The sequence below is a fragment of the Equus asinus genome, chromosome 4 (genome assembly GCF_041296235.1).
Source record: "Equus asinus isolate D_3611 breed Donkey chromosome 4, EquAss-T2T_v2, whole genome shotgun sequence".
Classification (NCBI taxonomy): domain Eukaryota; kingdom Metazoa; phylum Chordata; class Mammalia; order Perissodactyla; family Equidae; genus Equus; species Equus asinus.
This window is the reverse complement of record NC_091793.1, coordinates 95,876,691-95,900,954: the sequence shown is the minus strand read 5'-3', so window position 1 is coordinate 95,900,954 and position 24,264 is coordinate 95,876,691. Positions and strand designations below refer to the sequence as shown.

Sequence of the window (24,264 nt, the reverse complement as noted above, 5' to 3'; positions counted from 1 at the left end):
GGAAATGCTAAAAAGCAACGCTAACATTTGTTACGACTTTTGTGTAAAAGCAGGAGAGGGCAATTTGCATGTTAATTAATTAATTAATTTATTTTTTGAAGAAGATTAGCCCTGAGCTGACATCGGTGCCCATCTTCCTCTACTTTATATGTGGGATGCCTACAACAGCATGGCTTGCCAAATGGTGCCATGTCTGAACCCAGGATCCAAACTGGTGAACCCCAGCACCAAAGTGGAACGTGCACACTTAATCACTGTGCCACTGGGCCAGCCTCCCAGTTTGAATATTTTTATGGATTGGGGCTACTTTTAAAAATTTGAAACTAAATAACTATAAAAATAGATGCTGCTTCCATGGTAACATAAAAGAATAGCAATGAAAAACAGGAAAGGTGGCTCTAGAATAAAATCCCAAAAGCTGTTCTTTTTTAAAGTAAGTCAAAAAGTTAAACACATCCATAAAATAAAAATATTGAGTTCAATCAAAGCATAAATCATAATAGGGTTTTATGTGATGGTTTAATTTTTCATAATATATATTTTGTATTAAGTTACATATTTGGTATAATATATTTTGTATAATAATAATAATAATACATATTTTGTATTGTTATTTGTTAGAACAACAGGACAGGTAGTTCATTTTATTAACCTTAACAAGACCATAGGAAGGGTTGTGTATTTATCTTGCCTCTGGCATTAGGCATCAAATGAACATTTTATTTTTTCTTATAGAAGTAAAAAGACAAATAATTGAGACATAAATGAAAATAAGTGAAGAGAATAATTAATGGCAATAGATTAATATGTACTAAGTGTCTAGTATACGCCAGGTTAGTGTTAGTTGTTTTACAAATTTTACTAATCTTTACAGAATAAAATTGTGGGAAAATCTTTTATCCATTGCATAGATAAAATATTAAAGCTCAAAAATATTAAGTAACTTACCATCAGTTACCCAATTAATCAGGTCAGAGAAATGTCATAATATGATGTTCTTTTATTCTTAACAGTTCAATTTTCTCCAGTTCTATTTGTTTAATTATGAAAGTAATCCATATATACAGAAAAATGTGAGTTGAAAAGTAAAATTTCCTGTTCCAACTCCATCTTCTCACCAGAGGTAATTTACATTCCAGATAGATTTCTATATATTTCTAATAGATTACAATGAATCTATATTAATATAGATATTGCAGGTACTATATAGAGAAAAATGTTCGCATATATTTTTCATAAATGAGATCATTAAAAGTAAGTTGTAATCTGGATTTTTTTCTCTTTTTTTGCTTTTCAGTGACAATACACGTAGACCTCTCTCAGTCATTTTGGTGGCTATGTAGTATTCTATACTATGAGTACACCATGGTTCATTTAAACATTCCCCTCTTGGTAAACATTTGGTTGTTTCCATTGTTTGTGTTATAACAAAAAGGGCTCCAGTAAACATTCTTGTATATATATTTGTAGACAGAAAAATATTACTTTTAACTTCTGTCTTGTCATCAAGTCAATAATGTAGAGACATTAGAATATATATATATATGGGTTTTTACTTATTGTTTATTTGTTCACTTTATTTACTAATCCCTGAGATTGGTGTCCCTCTATATTTTTGGTGACTATGACAATACCAGCATTCTTTGGCAATGTCTACATAGTACTAAGGTATAAATTCATTGTTCTAACCATGAATTCTTTCCTCTATTTACTTGACTATTATTTATCAGGTCCCTACCTCTCTCAAGCAGTCTACCAAGTGCTGTGGATGAAAAGAGGATTAAGATATAGCCCCTGCCAGCAACAAGTTTTTCAGTAGAGTGGGATAGCTCATTTCTGGGTATCGAAAACTTGTAAGTGAATAATATATTTTTTAACGTCTATGATCCAGGTGTTTCATGTCATTTAGACAAATATAGGTACAAGACTAGTTATTCTTTTTAACACTAACCATAGCACCTTAATGAATCTATGAGGATAATTCACCTGGGATATCTTCCTCCTTCAATTGCGTCTGCAATTGAATCAGTGATTTCATAAATAATGTTTCTCTTTTGGAATTCTGTAGGTCATCATGGTAGATGATCAGTTGACTTTTTTTTCATAAGCTGTTGAAACATCTTACGAGAGATACTTCTAAAAGTCTACCCAATATCATGGTAAATAAACTATGAGGAACAGTCGCATGTGAGGTGAAATATTCAGAGTTTCTGTGTTAGGAGTATTCAAATAACATATTTCTGGCCAAAGAGACATACATAGAGGTGTGTTGAGCCTCTAGGAAGTCTTTTGTTTTTCTTAACAGAGGGACAGATGAGGCTATGGTAGCTCTTCTCTACCCCCACTTCTTCCTGCCTTGAATGTGGACATGATGTCTGGAGTTTCAGCAGCCCTTTTGTGACCAGCTGATGATAAAAGTTAACTTTAAGGACTGAAGAATGGAAGATAGAAACTTTCTGGTTTCTTGACGGAATCATTGAGGACTTGAACAAATGCCAACACTTGACTACCTTCAGATTTCTTAGTCTTCTGACAGTTAAGTTTTTTGGCATTTCCAGCTGAATTCAATGAGACCTCACTGGTTTTTGCTAGCAGAGGCCTCTCACATTCTTTGTGAATCAATATAATAAGCTGGACCATTTTTAAATGCTCTGCCATTGTTCTGCCCATGTTGCTTTTTCCATCATCTTCTTTCATGAGGTCATTTTTCCCTGCTATAATTTAGAAAGATTGATTTAAATATTTTCTTACTTAAATTGAAACTCTGAAACCCTAATTAGGATTTTAATAGTTATTTTTTTTTTTTTAAGGGAGAAACTTTCTTTTAATGATCTCCATTGAATCACACAGGTCCTATTTGAAGTACGGTGCCAAAACCCAACAGGGCTGTTGCTTTTTCTCTATGGATTCTTGCTATATTCAGCTACATCGCAAATATAACCAGAATGTTGTGCTGGATATAATAACTTTTGCTTCCTCAGTTCACTCTAACACACCAGATAAAGAACTCACTGGTGTGCTTCTCTTTGACTTTGGCAGACAACATGTCTACAGAGGATTAACTATGTTGAGTTTGCTTTGTACTAAATTCCCATGAATTCCAGAATGTGCCTCTCAAAGTGGCCATGGAAAAAGAGCTGCTCTACTCGAAGATTCACAGCCAAGCAGCCTCCATGTGGCCCACCTTGCAAAGCCATTTCCAATTCTTCCAGAAATCACAAGAATCCTTTTATAGTCTGATAAGTTTCTGATAATTAGTTGGATTGTCATACACACAAAAGGCTGCCCTAGACTTTTATTCAGCCAGCAATCTTATTTAAATACTACATTTTTACTTGGTCCAAAGGGCATCTTCAGATAGGCAAAGCAAAAATGTAACAGATGTGCTTATCCTTGCACCTTAAAATTTTATTGAACCTCAAAAACTCATAGAAAACATGATATACAAAAACATTTGCAAAAGAAATTTAGAATAATCACCATTGGGAAAACATCATATTAGTTGAGGAATTATTTTATATTATTCAGATATAACAGAATAAAATGTAGTCTCCATTTGCTCATACATGGTAAAATGAGATGGGTCTGAAATATTTGGCTATCAATTGTAGGCTCACTGAATATATTGCCCTTCTTATTAATTCTATAGTGCTTTCTTAAGATACTTGGGATAATAAAATAGCCAGATTAGTTCTTGATTTAAATGCCCATTAATTTCCTAAACTAAGCCTTTAACTTTATTGTTATTGGCATGTGAGCCAGAGTCTACCCTGATAGTTTTCCCAACCATATTTTCCCCAAAAATATGAAGCTGATAAAAAAAAGGAGAGTTTACCTGATTTCCTCCCATACCATGACAGTTGAATATACCCACTTTTTCATTTTCCTTGCGGCCCATGTTGTCTAAACATTGATTCGTTTCAACGTTTCTTATCTAAAGGAAACATACAAAAACGTAAGTCAGATAGTGATTTAAGTCAGAAAATCTTTCTGATATTATCAAATTGTATATTGATAACAAAATGATACAAGTTTGTAAAGAAATTTCTCCAAGAAGAACACATTGCTTTAAATATGTATTTTTCTTTTTCTATGTCCATTCTTAGATCTGTGTAAATTTCTAAACTCCTATGAAGTAACCTTGAACAACACTGGCTTTGTCATTAGCATCTAACCAAGAGGCACCTCTTGTTTATAGTATAGTATCAGAGAAGAAGTATCTACATATTACAAATTAGGAATTCTTCCCCAAATCCTTTTAAAATTAGGACAGTTTCCAAATTCCACTCAAATAACCATAGTCTATTCTTGAACTCCTACTGTAACACAATAGGAGGAACAGAAACAAATTGTTTAAATATCCAAATTCATGTTTTTCTTAGGTCACTTCATTACTAGATGAGCCATTCTGTATACTAATAAAGATTAACTACACTGCTTATTTGTGTAACTAAAATATATTCATGCATCTTTTTCCCTTCTCAATGCCAGGCTTAATGAAAAGTAGTTGACCCTAAGAAAAGCTATTACAAGGTTAAATGGTGATTTCACATTATATGCCTCAAAAGCGAGATTAAATTGCCAACTGCAAACATAAGATTCTTGGTTTACACTCAAACACTGCATTAGACCCATGATTAACAGAAAGTTAATACATATTTGTGCCAAATGTTATGCAAAAGTCATTTGTTGAGTTTAAAGTTGCTAAAATTCTAAATCAAGCACAAATAAATGCAAAAAAAGGAGAAGAAAAACCTTTCTAATAGATGGAATGTTTTAGATTTTTTCCTTAGTCTCAACCCCAAGTATGTATTTATACTTGTCCACTCTGCTTCCAAAAACCTCTTATCTCTGGCTCTTATCAGGACATGCATATTTTACTGTTCACTCATATATTAGTCAGACATATCTGTTTAGTTATCTATGCTTTAGGTACGTTTCTTCATATTGGCAAATGGTTAAGGTTAAAAACTTCTATAGAGGATGGATTAGGTTTATGAGATTCACTTTTTTGCATGGTGCAGAACACCATGGTCAAGTAATGGCTCCCAGAGTTGGGAAAACTGATGTGATTTACATGAAGGCCCCAACCAGCAATTGAGAATATTGGTGGGGATTGGAATTCATACTTGGTAAGGGCTGGACAGAGCTGAGTAGAGCGGTCAAGTCCTGTTCCAACGGGTTGAAATTGACAACAGACATATAGATGCTTTCATGAAGAAATCTGAGCAGCAACCAGTTAGAACGGACAGAACACACCATGACTTAGAGGGAAAGGTTACAAGCTTCAAGAAACAAAATCATGTCCCAGTTCCAGACTGGTGGGATTAGGGCTGAAATGTACTCCTAAATCTGATTTAGGTTGGTTCAGGCATTGGAGGAGACTGAGCATATAGGTTAAGGCTAATAATTTTTCAGGACATGTAGCTGGACAGGATTGGGGGAGACAATGATAGCTAGATGATGTAGTAAATTGGTCTGCCCATAGTCTGATCGATATATTACATATAGGTTGAATCACTGTTTCTTTTAAAGATTGGCACCTGAGTTAACATCTGTTGCCAATTTTCTTTCTTTTCTTTTTTTCTTCTTCTTCTCCTCCCCAAAGCACCCCAGTACATAGGTGTATACTAGTTGTAAGTCCTTCTGGCTTTGCTATGTGGGATGCTGTCTCAGCATGGCTTGATGAGCGGTGCTAGGTCCCTGCCTAGGATGAGAATCAGCAAAACCCTGGGCCACCGAAGTAGACTGCGTGAACTTAACCACTTGGCCACAGGGTTGCCTCGAGGCTGAATTATTTTTATATCCCTTACAGCAGACTTTTCTTGTTAACTTTTCATAAAAGGCAGACTTCAGGAGAAGCAATAGAATTATTTGTTATTATTATTTATCATCCTACAAAAGTGTAGAATAGTGTAATACTATAATACAGGAATAAATATCACACAAAATTATTAATTCACTTTTAGATGTCAGCTATGCAATCTGATTTAAAGGCCCTCTGCTTGGTGCATGTTATTTGGATAGATGCTAGTTAATAATTACAGGGGCTACAGGATCAGTCGCTTGTAAGGTTCTGTCTCTTTGCTGGACAACAGAAGATTCAAAGCCATACTCAGTGCAGTAAATACTCTGACAATAGCATTTTAAAGTGCCATATGGTAGATGCAGGTCATCCTACTCTTTGACAAACTAAGCACAGAACTCAAGAATGCTTCCAAAATATTTTGCCCTCAGTAACAATCTATTATTATTTTCTTTATAATAGATAGTTTGTTTTTTGGTCTGTAACCTTTCTCATGAATTCATTCATTCATTCATTCAACAAATATCATTGAGAGTATGCATCCTTCAATGGCAAGCACGATTCGAGGTGCTGAGGATACTGAAATGAACAAAGCAAACATAGTCCCTTCCATCGTGGAGCTCACGTTTTAGAAGGGAAGAGTGCAATACACAAACACATTTGTAATACGTCAGAAAGTCAAGAAGCCCTACGAAGAAATAGAAAGCACGATAAGGGTAGGGAAAGCAATGGAGGGGGTACTATTTTAGATAGGGGACCAGGAAAGGCCACCCTGAGGAAATGATACTTGCAAAAACACCTTATTGAAATGAGAGAACAGCCATATTTTCACCTACGTAAGAGCATTCCAGACAGGGGGAACAGCAAATGGATGCTCCCTGCAGCTGAGAAAACTGAGTGAGAAATGGGCTAGCAATGTGGCGAGGGTGCAGGGAGCGAGGGACAAGTTAGAGGAATATGCAGACTAAATAATATAAGGAATCCTAAGTTTTTGACCATGACAGTGACATATTAATAGTTCATTCTGGCTGCTGTGTGCAGAAGAAATTAGAGGGAGGCAAGAGGGGAAGCAGAGACACCAGTAAGGGGACTACTGCAGTCACGTCAGCAACAGATGATGGTTACTTGGAAGAGGAGAGAAGGGTAACAACGGAGGTGGAGAGGTCAGATTTGGCATGCTTTTAAGGTAGACCCAGTAGGACTTGCAATTGGATTGGATATGAGCTATGAGAGAAAAAAACACAGCAAGAAGCATTCCAAGGTTTTGGCCTGGGCAAATGGGTAAATGATGTTTCCATTTACTGGGATCAATATTCTGAGTTCTTGTATGTTGACACATACATCTGTGGCCTTTACAGTTGTAAATCAATTTAGTAGATCTGGACTCCTTGGCCTACAATATTTTTCCTTGAGTTACTTTAAAATGTTACTCTATTTACTTCCAGCATAAATAGTTGCTTTTAAAAGTCTGATGATAATCTGATTTTCTTTCTCTTATCCTGACAAATGTCTACTTGCCTGAATGCCAAACTGATTTTTTTCTTTAAAGTCCAATAGATTTACCACAAATTATCTTAATATTGTTCCCTCTGGACCACTCTTCCAGGTATGTGGTATTCGTTTTCAACATGTAGGTTCAATTTTATTCCCCGGAAAGTTTCCTTGAATTCTAGTTATTAATGTCCATTTTGTTTCACTGCTTTGATTTTCCTTCTTAGGAAATCCTATTACTTTGGATCTTATTTCTTATCTTCTATAGATGCCACTTTCTATTGAATAGTTTTGTCTTTAATTTCCTTTTCCCCTCGAAAATTCTTATGGCTTTTTCTCCCGGCAGTATTGACTCATGTTCTTTCAAGTTTAGCCTTCAATTCTAAAATGATTTATTCTTTAATTTCTAATTCTTTCCTGTATTTCAGGCCCTGATTTCCAAGGCTTTTAAAATTGATTTATGTTGTTCTTTCCTATATTTTATCATTATAAAATTCCTTTTAGGGTGTTTCGACATATTAGGTTACACATTTCCTCTGTTTTATGAGCATAAAGTTTTGGTGTGCTTGCATTGTTTGCAGACATATCATTCTATTGATTATTTTTATTCTTATAGTACTCATGCTTTTCTACTATTTTCCTTTTTTGGGGGGGAATCATCTTGCACCTTTAAATTATTCTGCCACTTGGTTCTCATGCCCAGATATTCCCATTTAATTGGTACGGAGGGTAACCCGGCCATCAGGAGTTATAAAATCTCCCCAGGTGATTCCAATGTGCACGAAGTTTGGCAACCACCATTCTGGAGGAAGGTATATAGTGTCTTGATGTTAAATAGTGACATTATAATTACTTTTCCTTTTTGAAGTAACTTCTTTTTCAGTGGTTCCCACCTGGGCTGCCTAATAGGTTTACCTGGAAAGCTTTTAGAATATAATTCTACTTGGCCTCACCCTCATAGATTCTGATCCAAATGGTCTGGAGTAGGACCAGGATACAGTTTAAAGCCCCCCAGATGATTTGAATGTATAATCAGAGTTGAAACCCATTGTATCAAGAGAATACAATGGAGCACTTGCTGGCGGGAAGCCTATATATGCTGTGAATCCTCTTGAAAAACTCTGGATGCTCGTGCAAAGTAAAGGAGGTTTTCATAGCAAAGCTGATTCTTCCACTATGCAGCAGCAAGGTTTAGAGTAAATGTTTCTAGGTGTCGCTGACAGGAAATGTCTACACAGGAGACCATTTCTAACTTCACAAGTCTAGGTCTCCTGTGCCAGTACTTTTTTGAATAGTTGAAAAAAGTTGGCTTCTATTCTTTGAGATCTCCTGGCTCTGTTCATCTCTCCCATTTTTTTTTTTTTTTTATCCAATTCTATCTGGACCCTCCATTTCCTTTGCCAAATATTTTCCTTACCTCCTCAATTTGGGCTTTATTTCTTAGAGTTTCTCCTCATAAGCAGGTTCAGCTAGTGAGTTTCAAAATTCACAAGTTACAGAGTGTTCAGCCCCTTCAGACATTAGAAAGGAGATTTTTCACTGACTTACAGATTGGATTTTATGAAAACACCTCTTCCAATTTCAGCTACTATTATCAAATTGGCTTGAAACAATTTTTTCATGAGTATCTATTGGTAATAGGGGTGTTATCCCGATTTCCATCAGACCCCCCATTGCTTACCTTTGTTTCCTCCTGCAAAGGTTGTAGTATCATATGGTCATGAAATTGACCTCTTATATTTTGGGATTTGTGAGAATGCCTTGCCACCTAATTTTGTTGTCAATCTTGTCAATCAAATTTTGGTTCTACTATCCTGTTGCTCGTCCTGTTTCTTTTCAATAGAAAAATTCAAAAAGATTCAAATACTGTGTCACTCCTGCCACTATTTTTTCAGAATTCCAGAATAGACTCATTTTGAAGACTGCATAAGCCTGTCCTATATCTGATGTGTTCTAACTTTCTCACAAAATGATTTCTGGACATGTAATATTACTTGTTCCTTAGAATGTAGCCGGTGTTAAGAGGATACAATATAAGAACTCAAGTGAAATCTGGTGAGGCTGGCTGGACATGAGCTCTGGGAGACTAGAAATAGACAGGAGTCAGTGGTTTAAGAAAGCTGTCAGAATGAGATAGTGGAGACAACAACCACACCACCACTACAATAATAATAATTAGCAATTAGCCACGCGCTGTTCCAAGTACTTAAGTGTAATAGCTAATTTAATAATTCCAAACAACTATTACACTCATTTTACAAATGAAAACATTAAGATACAGAGAGGTCAAGTAATTTGCCAAACTAAAGAATTAAAAGTTATTATAGTGAATTTGGGAATTGCCCAATCCAGACTCCAGACAGGCAGGCAGTGTGAGTCAGAAAGGAGTCCTGGAAGGAGCAAGGGAGGATGAAGTTCTAGTTGAACAGAGGTAAAGGTAACGACATGTCATCCAGACAATGGTGAAGACACATGGAACAAGACACATGAAAGTAACCTAAGATCAGGCCCAGGGGACCAGGTCAAGAAGACTAGAAGTGAAGTGTTCTTCATGCTGAGTGCCAGATTGTTGGGCTGAGGTCATGTAAATTATTTCTGGCTATGGCTAAGATGGCGTTCGATACAAACAGGATAGGGCACGGAGTGTAAGGGAACAGAGGCATCAAAAATCATCTTAAAAAAATAAGAGGGACACATCATCTGGATAGAGACAACATCTGAAAGGTTTATGTCACTAGGTCTATGATATCCAGATTAAAAAAAAAATCCATGCACACTTAGAAGGCAGCTTAGTGTATATCAGGTTGTTCTCCAGTCAGTTAGCCCAACACTGTTCTGCTATATTTTCTTCCAAATATAAAAATGGCTACTGAGTGTACTGAAGGTTCTCAACAAGCAGATCTTAAGGCACATTACAAGATATTGGCATACAGGAAAGTTCTAACTATGCATCTTATATTTTGAGATTCAAAGGATGATCAGATTTAGGATAATCTTGTGTGATTTTTAAATCAGAAGACTTCTAAGAACACCCTGGGACCTCAGTCAAATATATACTCCCAAAGAATGTTGTTTAAGCAAAGAAGTGAAATTTCAGGAAGGACCCCCAATCTTGTCACTGGTACCATATTACCTGACAACACCTATTGCTTAGTCATGCTATTAAGAAAAATCTAGGCAACCAACCACTGAAGAACTTCATGCGTTAGAAATTCCTTACAGAGTGTGTTCTATGACTTGTGTCAACATAAGTAGAGCACACTGGCAGTTCTGAGATCTGGAAAATTGTTTTGACTCATTCTTTTTGTTATAGTATAGCTTTGAATATATGGCGTAGGGCCAACACAGTTTTAACTTTAATTGCTGTCTGTTTTGAGATTTCTTTGTTCATACATAATCTTTTACTACTTGAAAATAATTTTCAATGATATAAACTTGAGAATATTTTTCCCACTTGTGTTTTGATGTTTGAAATCAGCAAGCGTATTCTAAATATTTCTAATCACCAGCAGCATCATTGGTAATGTTCTTACCACTTACATAGTTTGTTCATTAGCTTTTGCTCCCTCTGCTGGATTGTGACAACAAGCCACAAGGGGAACTCCAATTCTAAAAGAGGCAAACACTCTCCCCATCCCTAAACCTTTGCATTTCAAAACTAATATGTAAAATCCATTCTAAAGATAAGAGTCTAAACTTAAACTATGTGGTGTTTTTTTTTTGCTTTAATTACTTCAACACATGCTTATCCTTCAACTGCACATCCTTACTCATTATCATTATTTTACATGTGTTAATCTCACTTGGTTTCTCTTTACTTTGTAATGAAGGAAATAGGCACAATTGCAGTGAATTCCGCAGTTTAATGTTAACATTTCCATATGATAGTCGCTGTAGAAAATATGCATTTAAGAATATTTTCTCTTAACAAAATTGTGAATAATTCAGAAGGATGAGGGCAAAATCAAGTCCGAGCTGACTTTGCTTATGTAGACCTGGGTTTAGAATGCTCTGATTAATGACTGTGAGATTTAAAAATTTTGAGTATGTGATATCCTAACCGCCTTCCACAAAAAAAGTAAAGAACATGGAAAATTGAACAATTTCATTTATTTTGGTGAATAACAAAAACAAACAACAAGAATCCTGGGAGAATTCAGTAAATGCTTACCTGGCACATAGTTTGTGGCAGCTGTTTGCGCCACTACCTATTTGAGTAATAAAATTAGAATTGGTTCTAGCCTAAATATCAGCAATGTGAAGTCAAAACATTTTTTCAGGTAATAAACTCGCTCATTTTGTTCAGAGGTGGGTTACCTGGCCCAACAATCTTCCACATTAACAGCTGATGAACAGCAACATATTCTGTCTGTACATGTGCATATTCAGTTACCCTGAGATGAAAATTAGGTACTGGATCCCAAAGAGTTTTGGGGACATATACATGGGCCGTGAGAATGCCCTAATTTGTGTAAGTCATCTAAAATGAGGCTTTCTTACCGGTTATCCTGTAAAGGGTCAAGAAGACTGTGAATCTATAAATAGATCTCCTGATTACCAACCCAGAGGGTAAATCTCTAAGCATTTTAGCCTCTGCATTTGTCAGTAACTGATTTTACGCTTAATCCCTGCAGCCTAGCAGCTTCACAGATGTCTATTTTTAGTCACCTAAATTTACTCTTTAAAAATATTTAAGGAATACAATACCAGTATGTATAAGGACCTTAACTAGTTGCACAGGTTAAAGAATATAAGAGGAAAAAGAAGTGCTGAGGTCAAGCAAGCATACAAAATGCATAGACTAAAGTCTAAACATCTTCAAAGCAACACGCAAATGCAAATTTTAAGCCCCAAGAGTTAAGTCACTTGGTTCCAGAAATCCTCTTCTCCTTCTTCTGGCCCTCTGATATTCTTGTGTTCTATATAGCTCACAATTTTTTCTCCAAAATGCTGGCCTCTCATAGGCCAAAAATTTGGAACGAGGCATTATGACTTTAGAATGCCATTTTTCAATCTTTTACTTCAATTAGCCTTTATATTTACAAGATTAGAGCCTGGCATGCTAAATCTACATAAGCTAAAGGGCTAGTTAAGAGAGAATTTAATACTGCAAAGAGCTCAACTCCCTTATTCCAATACGATCTGCTTACCGAGTCTAAAACACATATGCTTCATTAAGCTACTTAAAGGTTTTAGTTCAAAGCAATTGCACAGCATTTAACTTCCCATCGGAAATTGTGTGTAATTCATGGACTGGTTAAAGTAATATTTCAATTACCTGAGTAAAATGCAAACATATAAAAAATTAAGATACAATTGATATTAATAATTATACTAATGATTATTTTGTTGACAATATATGATAATGAGAAACTGATTACCACATTTGCCTCTATCTTCCAATACAGCTAGGTAAGTTATAAAGAGAAATTTACAAGGAAATGTTTATATTCACCAATATACTGCAATATTAAATATATAGGCTTTGGAAAAGATTGAAACTTAAGGAAATTGTAGATTGTTAAATCCTAACATTTTCACTTAAAATTGAGGAGTACATATAAATATAATACAAAGAAATAATTTTGTTGTCTTGATAAGTAGCTTGGACACCTGATACCACTTTGAGGCTCCAAGTATTTGAGAGAAAGTACTTTCGTACATAAGGAAAGATAGCTTTTTACATTCTCAAATAATGATTAATGACAAGCAGTAAGAAAGAAAAAGCTTTAAATAAATGACTATTGTCCATTAACAGTTCATCCCAAACTCATAATCAAAATGTCTGCCTTAAATTATGTACACACAACTATACAAAAATTGAATTGGGAAGTAGTGCTTGGTGAATTTGTCCTCCTGTTTCCATGGAAACAGATGTTGTATTGCATCTCCTTAAGGCTGGTTTTAAAGTGGAAAACTACGGTACATTAATATCTCAGAAAGTTTAAAACAATATATCTCATAGATTTCTGAATTTATTGGGTTTTCGAAACAGCAGTTCATAGCATGCCTATATTATACTGCATGTAGGGTGCCGTTTATTTCCACTGAGTTTATTACCTGTTTGATTCTCTCTTGCCATCCCTCCCATCCCTCATTTCAGTAGAATGGCTCAAGAGTAAAGGTCTTTCCTTATTTGACTTCACATCCTTAGCATATAATATAGGTTCCAGCTCAAGCTCTTATTTAATAAATGCATTTTGAATGAATAAAATATAGTAATATAAGCTATTTTCTCCTTATAGTTATAAGAAAAAGTGAGCTTTAGTGTCAGACTAACATGTATTTGAATCCTGACTTCAACAGCTAGCTATATGACCCATATGTCAATCACACAAACTTTCTACATGTCAGTTTCCATATTAAATTGGAGATAATAACAAAACTCAAGTCATGGAGCTGTTGTGATTCTTAAGCAATGTAACTGTTACAAAGCATCTAGCAGTATGTTTGACGTAGTAAGAAAGCAATAAATGGTAGCTAGAATAATTAAAATAATTACTGGTGTTGCTACTACTTCTTTCCAGACATTGTGCTAGATGCTTTTTATCTTCAATCATCCATATAACCCTGTATTTCTATCTTCATTCTGTGGACAAGTAAGTATCAGAGAGGATACTGAGTGCCACTCAAGCTGTGAGGTCAGGATTTACACCCTCCTTGGCTTGACTCCAAAGCCTGGAGATTTTTCCAATACAACACGCTGCCTCATCTGAATATGTTTCAGAAATCCACAAAGGTACAATCCCTCTCTTTAAAAGCTTTTCAAAATATTTCTATAAATTAAAATATGGCCACCTGATCCATTACAGAAGATAGCTAATTGAAAATCAGTAGGTTGTACACAGGAACTGGCCCACACTATGCTTTTACTTTTTCAGGAAGTCAATAATTAGGTTTCTTTAATGTAGCGCTGCAAATCATAAAATTGGATTTTTAACGTGGAAGTAAACATCCAGGTTCCATTTCAGAGCCTTGAGTCGTTCCCAGGAGTCACCCCAGTGGCCCCAGAGAATTTCCAAAAAGTCCTCTTTACTCAAATCTGTCTTGTTATAGGCCGTGGTCATACCTCCTTTTAGAAAAAGTAATCAATGTTTACTCATCAGCTGGGTTTGCTGCCAACAGTGGGAGAAATACTCTACCACATGTTAGAAAAACCCCCTTCTTCTCAGAGTACAGTCAGGTTCAGGATTGTTAAATTTTTCAATAAAGAAACTAGACACTTTCTTGGAGATCTTTAGTAGAACTAGATTATAATAACTAGCATGCAAACAGTGTTCAAGTTTAAAAGGCAGTCTCAGGAGCAGCCTAGTGGCATAGTGGTTAAGTTCATGCGCTCTGCTTTGGTGGCCCAAGGTTCACAGGTTTGGCTCCCAGGAGTGGACCAAGCACCACTTGTCAAGCCACACTGTGGTGGCACCCCACATGAAATAGAGGAAGATTGGCACAGATGTTGGTTAAGTGACCGTCTTCCTCAAGCAAAAAGAGGAAGATGGGCAGCAGATGTTAGCTCAGGGCCCATCTTCCTCACCAAAAAAACCCCCAAAAAACCAAAACACTCTCACATATTTTATGTATTGAATATAAATCCATGTGATATTAATGTTAACATGGGAATATCGTGTATTCGAAAACAACAGCAACAACACCACCCCCCACCAAGAAAAGGAAACAAAAATTTTAAAAATAAAACCCTGAGGCACAAGACTATTAACTGACTACAGTCACATACCTAGAAAGTGGTACATTCAGTGTTATTACACATGAACCTTTTCACTAAATTATTCAAATTAATGTTAAATATAGGTAAACTGAAATATTCTATAAGAGATATTTACATGCCTAATGAGGAAGTGGAGATTTAGCAAATAGTGTATGGATATGACACAGAAAAACAGTCTTTAAAAACAATTCAGCTGGGGCTCCATTCAGTTTGAGTACTTTTTTCTTTAATTACTTTCTAGTTAATCATAAATTATGTTTATAGATTAAACTTACAGAGCAGATAAAGTTACAGATTTTCTTGGCAAACGAACCAAAAAAATATTATATTGAACTGTATAAATTTTCAGATATTTTATTATGGCCTACAAAAATGGCAGTTTCGATCTAAGAATAAACTTAATAATTATTTTCCAAACGCATTATATTTTTGCTGTTGAAATGCTTTAATTGCAACCAATATTAAATTAGTTTTGATTCCCAAACCTAATCTCTATTAAGTGGGAAATTACCAATATGGAGCATATAATTCATATGGGAATAATTCCTATTTTGAGCAATTGAATATATATTATGAATATATGTTTGTATAGTTAGGATGAAGCCAACTGTGCATTTCTAAAGATAATAGATATTTTGGAAAAGAATGATACAGATCAAAGGTTCTCAGTAGGTCCACAGGGTCAATACGATTTTAATAATAATACTACTATATTACCTGCAGTTTTCACTCTCACATCTTGTGAAGGTACAAGGAGTCTTCCAGAGGCGACATGTTGTGTGATATTACAGCAGACTGAATACTGACACAGATTTAAGAATCCAGCTGTCTTCTATTAGGCCAGACATTAATGCAACTTACAAAAATATTAATGATGCTAATCTTCTTACTATTTGATTTTGCTTTGGAAAATAAATTTATTTTTCAAAACTATGTCACTTATATTACATGTAATGGATTATTATATTACTTTTAAGTTATCAGTTTTAACTTCAATAGAGTAAATATTAATAGCTATAATCCATGTTTTTGGGTTTGTAGCTTTTGCTTAAAAGCTCTTTGGGGTTCACAATAAATTTCAAAAGTATAAGGGTCCATACAGCCAGCTCTGGTGGTCTCATGGTTAAGATTTGGCTCTCATTGCGAGGCCCAGGTTAATTTCCTGCTCAGGGAATCACACCACCGGTCTTTTGGTTGTCATACTGTGGCAGCTGCATGTTGTTGTAATGCTGAAGCTATGCCACCAGTATTTCAAACACCAACAGGGTCTCCCATGGTGGACAGGCTTCAGTGGAGCTTCCAGACTAAGACAGACTAGGAAGAAGGACTCGGCCACCCACCTCTGAAAAAACTGGCCATGACAACTCTATGAATAGCAGCAGAGCACTGTCTGATAGAGCACTGGAAGGAGAGAGGATGGGGCAAAAAAGAGTGAGCAGGGTTCTGCTCTGCTGTACGCGGGGGTGGTAGCAGTTGGAGTCAACTCAATGCCATCACCACCAACTAAAGGTCCATATAACCAAAAAGTTTCAGAATTGTTGGTATATAAACAAGGAAGTACTATTTATTCAGTCTTAAACTATTGCCTTACTTTTACAAATCCCAATGATAAAGACCTTTATGGTCCTTGTAATATATGAGAAGCCATTTAAAATAGATTTATTTAAAAACCCTTACAGCATTTTATTCATAAAATAAAAAATATGGAGCTCCTTAGAAATTGCTCCATTTGCAAAATATATTTATAACAACCAAAATAAATAATTCATACCTCACCAAGTGAGTAATAACGTCTTGGGATCTGGGAGTCCGGATAGATGTTTTCAAGGTACCAAGAAAAGGGCTTACACTTCAGATTTTCTCTTAGTGATTTTCTGACTGACACATCTCCATAATCCACTTTGACAACACCTGGAAGTTTTCAGAGAAACACACAAATCAGTTTGTGCTATTTTTGTTTTAGCACTGTTTCAATCTGTTTACTTTGTTATCAGTCTTTTTCTCTATAATTATAGTTCCATCAAATTCAATTGCACATTCAGCTGCTACTACACTGATTTTCTTACTACCATCCAATTAGTACATTAAACAGATGTAAAAAACAGTTCTTCCATTGGTTATGACTTTTCAAAAGCAAATATTTATCACCAGGTACTTATTTTTCTTGGGTTGAATAATTAACCAAGTAAGTGTAAATTGGTGTTAATTTAGCATCTCATAATCAAAGCTTAACTGAACTGTATGATAATGTGGTTCTTTCTCTTTAAGAAAAATTTCAATAGTTCCAATGTTTATTAATGCTTATATTTTCCATACAGTGTCATTTATTCACCATCTGTAGATTTCATGAGAAATTTATATAAATATGATCCTCACAATGGACGGCACTTTTGTTCTAACTTTCCTTTTTCTTGTTGAACTTTTATTCTATCTAGGTTTACCATAGATCTGATTTTTTTGTTGACATTTTTTCCTGTTCTTTTTTATAAGTTAGCATAAGCCACCTCAAATCCTTAGATGAGTAAACTGGTAAATAAATAAGCATGAAGAAATTAACATAATCAATTGGAATATACTCACGTGTATATTAAAATTGCTTAATTTTATTTCATATAATAGAATATATGAAATTAAAATGAATATTTCCATTGAAGATCATAAAAGAATGTTTTCTGGTTGTGGATTAAAAAACTGATTTGTTTTTCTTTTTTTTATTAAAGATTGCCACCTGAGATAACATCTGTTGCCAGTCTTTTTTTTTTCCTTCTTCTCCCCAAAGCCCTCCAGTACATAGCTGTATATTCTAGTTGTAGGTCCTTCTGGTTCTGCTATGTGGGACACCGCCTCAGCATAGCCTGATGAGTGGTGCTAGGTCAGCACCCAGGATCTGAATGGGCGAAACCCTGGGCCGCTGAAGTGGAGCGATTGAATTTCACCACTCGGCCGGCCATGGCGCTGGCCCTACCACTGATTTTTATATAAAATGATATCATGGTGACATGATTTGCTCATTATTATCAATATTTCAAATTATATTTGACTGAAATGACTAAATAACTGTGATAAGATTGCAATTATTTCTTAGAGTATTTTGAAAAGATCTCTGTTTAATGTGTTTCTTTCATACTGGTAAGCAACCAGACTTTGGCACAGAAAAGAAAATGACCCAGCTTTTAGAATATTCTATCCCAACCATGCAGCAAAGCCAACCGATCATTCTGTAAAATAGGAAACAATTGTTAAGACAACCTAAATATCTGTAACTAATGCCATTATTTGGGTAACTGTCTTCAAAAGTGGCAACACTCTTGAAGGTCATCACCAGCTAGTTTGCCCCTCCTCCCATTGTCTCTTCAGAAGTTTTGTTTTATCAAAATTAAATGCCCTAGTGTTGTTAGAAAGCATTCTGATGCTATTTAAGCGGCCAAACCATTTCCCTCTAAAATAAAATATTGATTTTTCTTGCTGATGTGTGTAGAGAAAACAACAAGATCTTTAGTCTTTTTAAAGAGAGAAATATTTACTTTCAAAATAATTCTATCCAGAACTTCCGATCTGGGGTGAAACCTTCAAAAGAAGAGGCTCAAAAACAGTTACAAAATAGATCACTAAAAAATTTCTCTTTGTGTTAACTGCTATAGCAATTGAAATGGTCTAATTGAAAGTCTTCAAAATCATATAAAAAGATGACGTTGGGTCCAAGAAGAAAAGGCACTGTAGTTTCAGAGGACTTAGTTCAATAGTCAGTTTTACTGTTCCAGTTTCATTTTTGAGGTGGGTTCTTCACACACGCCAAGGTCATTCCCAATTTCTGTTTGGATTGGTTTTACTCTGGATCTTACGAGAGTTGTCTTTCACTTTGTCAGAGTCTCTGCTCAAGCTTCATTCCTCAGGTTCATTCTGACCTTCCTATAGAAAGTGATCCCTCCCTCCCGTCATCCTGGGTCATGCTCTATCCCTCTATCCTGCTTAATTGTTCTCCAGGGCACCTATTACTACTTGATATTATATTATAGATTAATTTGCTCATTGTCTCCCTAACAAAAATTTTGGACAAATTATTTATTCTCTTGAAGCCTAAGGTATCCTATTTAATAATATCTTGTAAGATGTTGTAAATACTAAATAATGTCTGAAAAAGCATAAAGTCCATGGTATATAATAATTGTTGAATACATATTGAATATTGTAATGGATATCTGTTGTGTTTGCATGCCCAACATCCATTCTGTCTTCTGATAAGAGAGTTCAAGCTTTCTTTTGGCAACTAACTCTCCCCCACTTTTGGTTTGCATGGTTTGGGGACGCCACTCTTCTACCCACCTTTCCAGCTCCAATTGCGGCAGAGACTAAGGCATATCACCCAGAAATCTTGTTAAAATGCAGATTCTGATTCAGTTGGTCTGGAGTGAGGCCTGAGAGTCTGCATATCTAACAAGCTCCCAAGGGATGCTGCTGTTGTGCAGGCCAAATTCTGAGTAAGCCCAAGACAATCAGAGCCTTCCATTTCTCAACCTTACACCCAACCCATTGTAATGATTGGCTCAGGAACGGGTATGGGAACCAGCCAGCCTAATAAAAGTATACTGAGAATTTTGCTAGGACTATTAAGAAGTTGAAGCTCTATTTCGTCTGGAATTGCTAGCTATAAGATGATTTAAGCCCAGAACTTCTGGGGTTACCATATAGAGAATGCCTAAGTCAGTGATGCCAATACAGGAGTAAGGTAAATAAACAGATGGAAAGAGAAAGAGAAAAAGACAAAGATAGAGAACAGAGGGCAAGCCAAGATGAATCCAACAGATTTTTACTGTGTTGCAACTATATACAAGGCATGTTTTCTAGGCACCTGGGATATATCAATGAACAAAACAAAAGTATTTTCCTCTAGGGAGTTTACATTATGTGTGTATTGCATTATACATTATTATTTTTTTCAAAGGCAACTTACAAGAGTTGCAAGTTTTAAGGTAAGTCTTTCCATGAGACTTGCACAAACGCTGGAAAAGCTTTGACAGGGATAAAGATTCATAATGAGCTAGAAAAAAAGAGTATTTTAATTAACTCCAGGTTTGCAGGTTTGATTAATAGGTAAATGATAACACTTATGGGTTGTTCTACTTTATTTAATAACTTCTCCTTTATTCATCATTTTTAAATCTATTTCATGATAGTATTAAATTAAGATATGTGGAGCAATCATGTTTTAAATTCTTAAATAGATAATAGAAGACCATCATAGTCTCAGCCAAGTTCTTCCCCTAGTAGATGACTAATAAGCCTAATGGTTCTTATTCCCTATAATCAAAGCACCTGATGACAGAATAGCCTGATTATAGGCTAAAGCCTAGAGTTTTATGTATAAGAATATATACTGTAGCATATCTTAAAGTGGAGAAAAGGGGAAATAATTCAATAAGGGAATGCTTAAGTAAATCAATCGTATATCCAATTGACAAAATATAATTCATACATTGAAACAATTACGTCTATAAGAATATGGAAAAATGTTTATAAATAAAAATATAAAGAATTTTTATTATATTTTCAGTATAAGTAAGTAAAATGAAAACATATGGAATAACAAAACTGAGAAAAATAAAACAGCACATTCCATTTGGTACTAAAAAAATAAAGAGAGAGAGAACTAAAAAAATCTCCTATTTTTTCCTTAAGTACAACAATTAAAACTATGAAGCTAATCATAAAGATTTTTATATACAATGATATTATATTAATATACTTGCATATTATAGTTGAGTGGTATACATAGATTCAGCTAAGAATTTTTTTGGTAATATTTTAAAATTTTCCTATAAACAGGAAATCATCTTCTCTGTTATTTACTTGAATAACTGTCACCAGGAGTTTTAAGAATAAGGATCTGAATTTCTTTCTCCTCAAAAGTAAGAAAATAAAAAGATCAATCATTTTTAAGCCAACTAGGGACTACCGTATTCTGAGTATAAAAATACTATATTGTGTCAGAGGTTTAGCAGATTACTTGGAATAATTTTTTTAATTTAAAATTACTCTTTTAATCTACTCTTTTCATTTTACCCATTCTTGATAGTCACCCAAATTACCCAGCCTCATCACCACTCATTAGGAAGTCACTACATAGAACTATATTAACAGGCTGATGGCCCATACCAGCTAATAATACATAGTGATTATCTGTTGAATTTGTCATTTACTATTATTACTGCAATTTTATTTTAATGGAATAAAAATGAGATAATGAATTATACAAAGATCATAGGTTCAGCTGAGAGCTATGTTACACAGAAGAAGTAAATATTATACAACATCTGAATTTATTTGTCTGTCTGATCTCCATAGTCAAAAGTTTGGGCCAGCCCTGTGGCCTAGTGGTTAAGTTCAGTGTGCTCTGCTTTGGTGGCCTGGGTTCAGATCCTGGGTGTGGACCTATACCATTCATCAGTGGCCATCCTATGGCAGTGACCCACATGCAAAATTAAGGAAGATTAGCACAGATGTTTGCTCAGGGCAAATCTTCCCTAAGCCAAAAAAAAAAAAAAAAAAAAGAGGAAGATTGGCAATGGATGTTAGCTCAGGGCAAAATCTTCTTCAGGAAAAAAAAAAGTTTGGCCAAGTCTTGAGGTAAAATTTTCTAGGTAATTGCATCAAATTTCAGTTCAATATTTGACAATAAACACCTCATATTCAACTGCTTTGTTCCAGATCAGTGAGAATATGAGAAGTAAGAAAAGTGAATCTTTGCAATAGCCTTTTAAAATAAGGGTCAATTTGATATCACTTGAGGTAAATGGACTATAACATCTACAATCTCTAGGAAAAATTTCTAAGTAAGGACCTTTAAAGCAATGTTTACCATCCTTCAGAAGCTAGAGCAGCCAGGGTACGTAGTCAACTGATCCCTAATTCATATACTTTATGGAAAATGCAAAGGAGATACTGAACCAATGGAAATACTACTGATCTACCTGTATGCACGCTGTTTTGTTCTGTTTTTTATTCCCCAGTAAAGAAGGATTTATATACAATCTATATATTCGTCTTTTTGGAACTTCTTACATTTACTTAAGAAATATGTATTCATTGCAGACAATTCTAAAACATAGGTAAGTATGAACAGTAAAATAAAAATCACCTGTAATATAACTATATTTACATTATGGTAATGGTTTTTCTAGAAGTCTATTTATGTATAAATATATAGGTACAACTTTTCTTGCAAAAATTGATTCATACTGTAATATACATTTGCGACTTGCTTTTTTCCTAAAACAGTATGTCATGAACATTTTTCAGATCAGTTAAACTCTTTTGTAACTTTGTATTTACTGACTCTGTGGCATTCTATTTTACAAGTTGGTAATAACTTATTTAACCAGTTCCTTATAGTTGGGCATTCAAGTTGTTTCTAATTTTGGATTTCAAAATCAACGAACATCTTTGTGCTTTTTATTATGTATGTCCTTGATTATTTTATTAAGACAATTTCTAGAAGCAATGTATTTTGATAAATTATATGCTGATTTCAAGAGTTTTAAAAATACGTATCTATTATTAACCTGCTCTTCAGAGAGGTTGTTCAAGTTTACATACCCTCCAATGGTATAAACCAATTTCTCTTCCAGAACACTGACTATTTTAATTTATTCTTGAATTTACCACTTTTTGTTATAGGGAGAAAAATGGTATCTCATTATTATTTAAAATTGATTACTAGTGATGATAATTCTCCTATTGGTCTTGCTATTTCTTCTTTTATAAATTGTCTATTCTTTTCCTATTCCCAGTTCTCTGTTGAAGTGCTCACTTTTTGATTTATAAGCATTCTTTTTTTTTGTGGAGGAGGATTATCCCTGAGCTAACATCCGCCGCCAATCCTCCTCTTTTTGCTGAGGTAGATTGGCCTTAAGCTAACATCAATGCCCATCTTCCTCTATTTTGTGTGTGGGATGCCTGCTACAGCGTGGCTTGATACGCTGTATGTAGGTCTGTGCCCAGGATCCGAACTGGCAAACCCTAGGCCGCTGAAGCAGAGAGCATGAACTTAACTGCTACACCACAGGGCCGGCCCCATTTATAAGTATATTGGGGATACGTGTTGCAAACATTTAAATTTTTAAGTGCTTATTTTTGCAATACAAAAAAATGCTAAAAATCTTTTCTGTTGTGTTTTCTGCTCTTCATATTATGCTTAGAAAGGGCTTCACTATCCGAAGATATAAAAAACGTCCAACTACATATCTTCAATTCTGAAGTTTTTTCGCTTCATATATTTTCATTTAAGTCATTAATCATCAGAAATTTAGTTTAGTATGTCTCCAACCATGTTTCTTTTTGGCTTTTGTTTCTTTGTAAATATAACATACATTTTTTAAATGAGTCACTTGTTTTTGTTTCAGTTTGTTTTAATTAAGGACACTAGTCAGCTCTCTAATATATCTTATTGCTTGTAGGCCAACCACTTTTATAATCTAAGTTTTATCTAGGATCAACTTAGTATAATCTATAGCTGTATATTTAGATGATATTATTTTGACTTGTGTGAAATCTAAATGAGGACTTGCCTTATGTTATTGCTTTTCACTGAGGGTAAATTTTAAAAAGATAGTTACTCAAAACTTGTTATTGTACCAGCATTATGAATATGCGGACGTCTTTAAGTATTTCATGATATAATTTTGTTTTGTTTTGTTTTTAATAAGAAATCTCAGAAGCAATTTCTTTTATGGATTCAGAAATAGGAGAAACTGTGTTTTTCCCTAGCAACTGATTTATTTTTATCTTATTACACTCCTAAGTTTATAGCTGATAAGGTATCCTTCTATATCCTATCCTGTGTATCATATGAATTTATAATTTAGAAAGCTGTCTCCAACCATTTTTTGAGGAGGACAAGCATTCTTCCATCCCTCCATGGCATGGTAAGGTCTCAGAAGTACTGGAACAACAGATAGCATATTATTTAAGGGGCTTCATGTTCTCAACTCCACAATAAACACTTTTGTCTATACTTTCTCATTAAATCTCTGTAACAACCCTATGTACTATTGTTGTATTGTGTTTGTTTTAAACAAGAAAGAATTGAGACTTTAAATTAAACATTAAACTTTCTCAAGCTTATTTACAAAATAGCAAGAGGATTAGAAGTCACTCACATCCATCTAACATCAAAGTCCAGGCTCTTGCCTATTCTATTAGAATAGGATCAAAAAATTGGAGAAACTTTGAAAAACCTATACAGAGA

The 24,264-nt window shown here is 34.7% G+C and overlaps 1 protein-coding gene across 16 annotated transcripts in view; it reads right to left on the bottom strand.

Annotated features, from left to right (window-relative positions):
* Nucleotides 1-24,264, bottom strand: part of GALNT13 (polypeptide N-acetylgalactosaminyltransferase 13) — a 470,593-nt gene that overhangs the window by 35,660 nt on the left and 410,669 nt on the right. For all 16 annotated transcript variants that reach the window (XM_070507781.1, XM_070507790.1, XM_070507780.1 and 13 more), the window contains 2 exons: nt 16,792-16,931; nt 3,836-3,934 (listed from right to left, as the gene is read on the bottom strand). In XM_070507781.1, the coding sequence (XP_070363882.1) occupies nt 3,836-3,934; nt 16,792-16,931 (239 nt within the window). The remainder of the gene's footprint in view (nt 1-3,835; nt 3,935-16,791; nt 16,932-24,264) is intronic.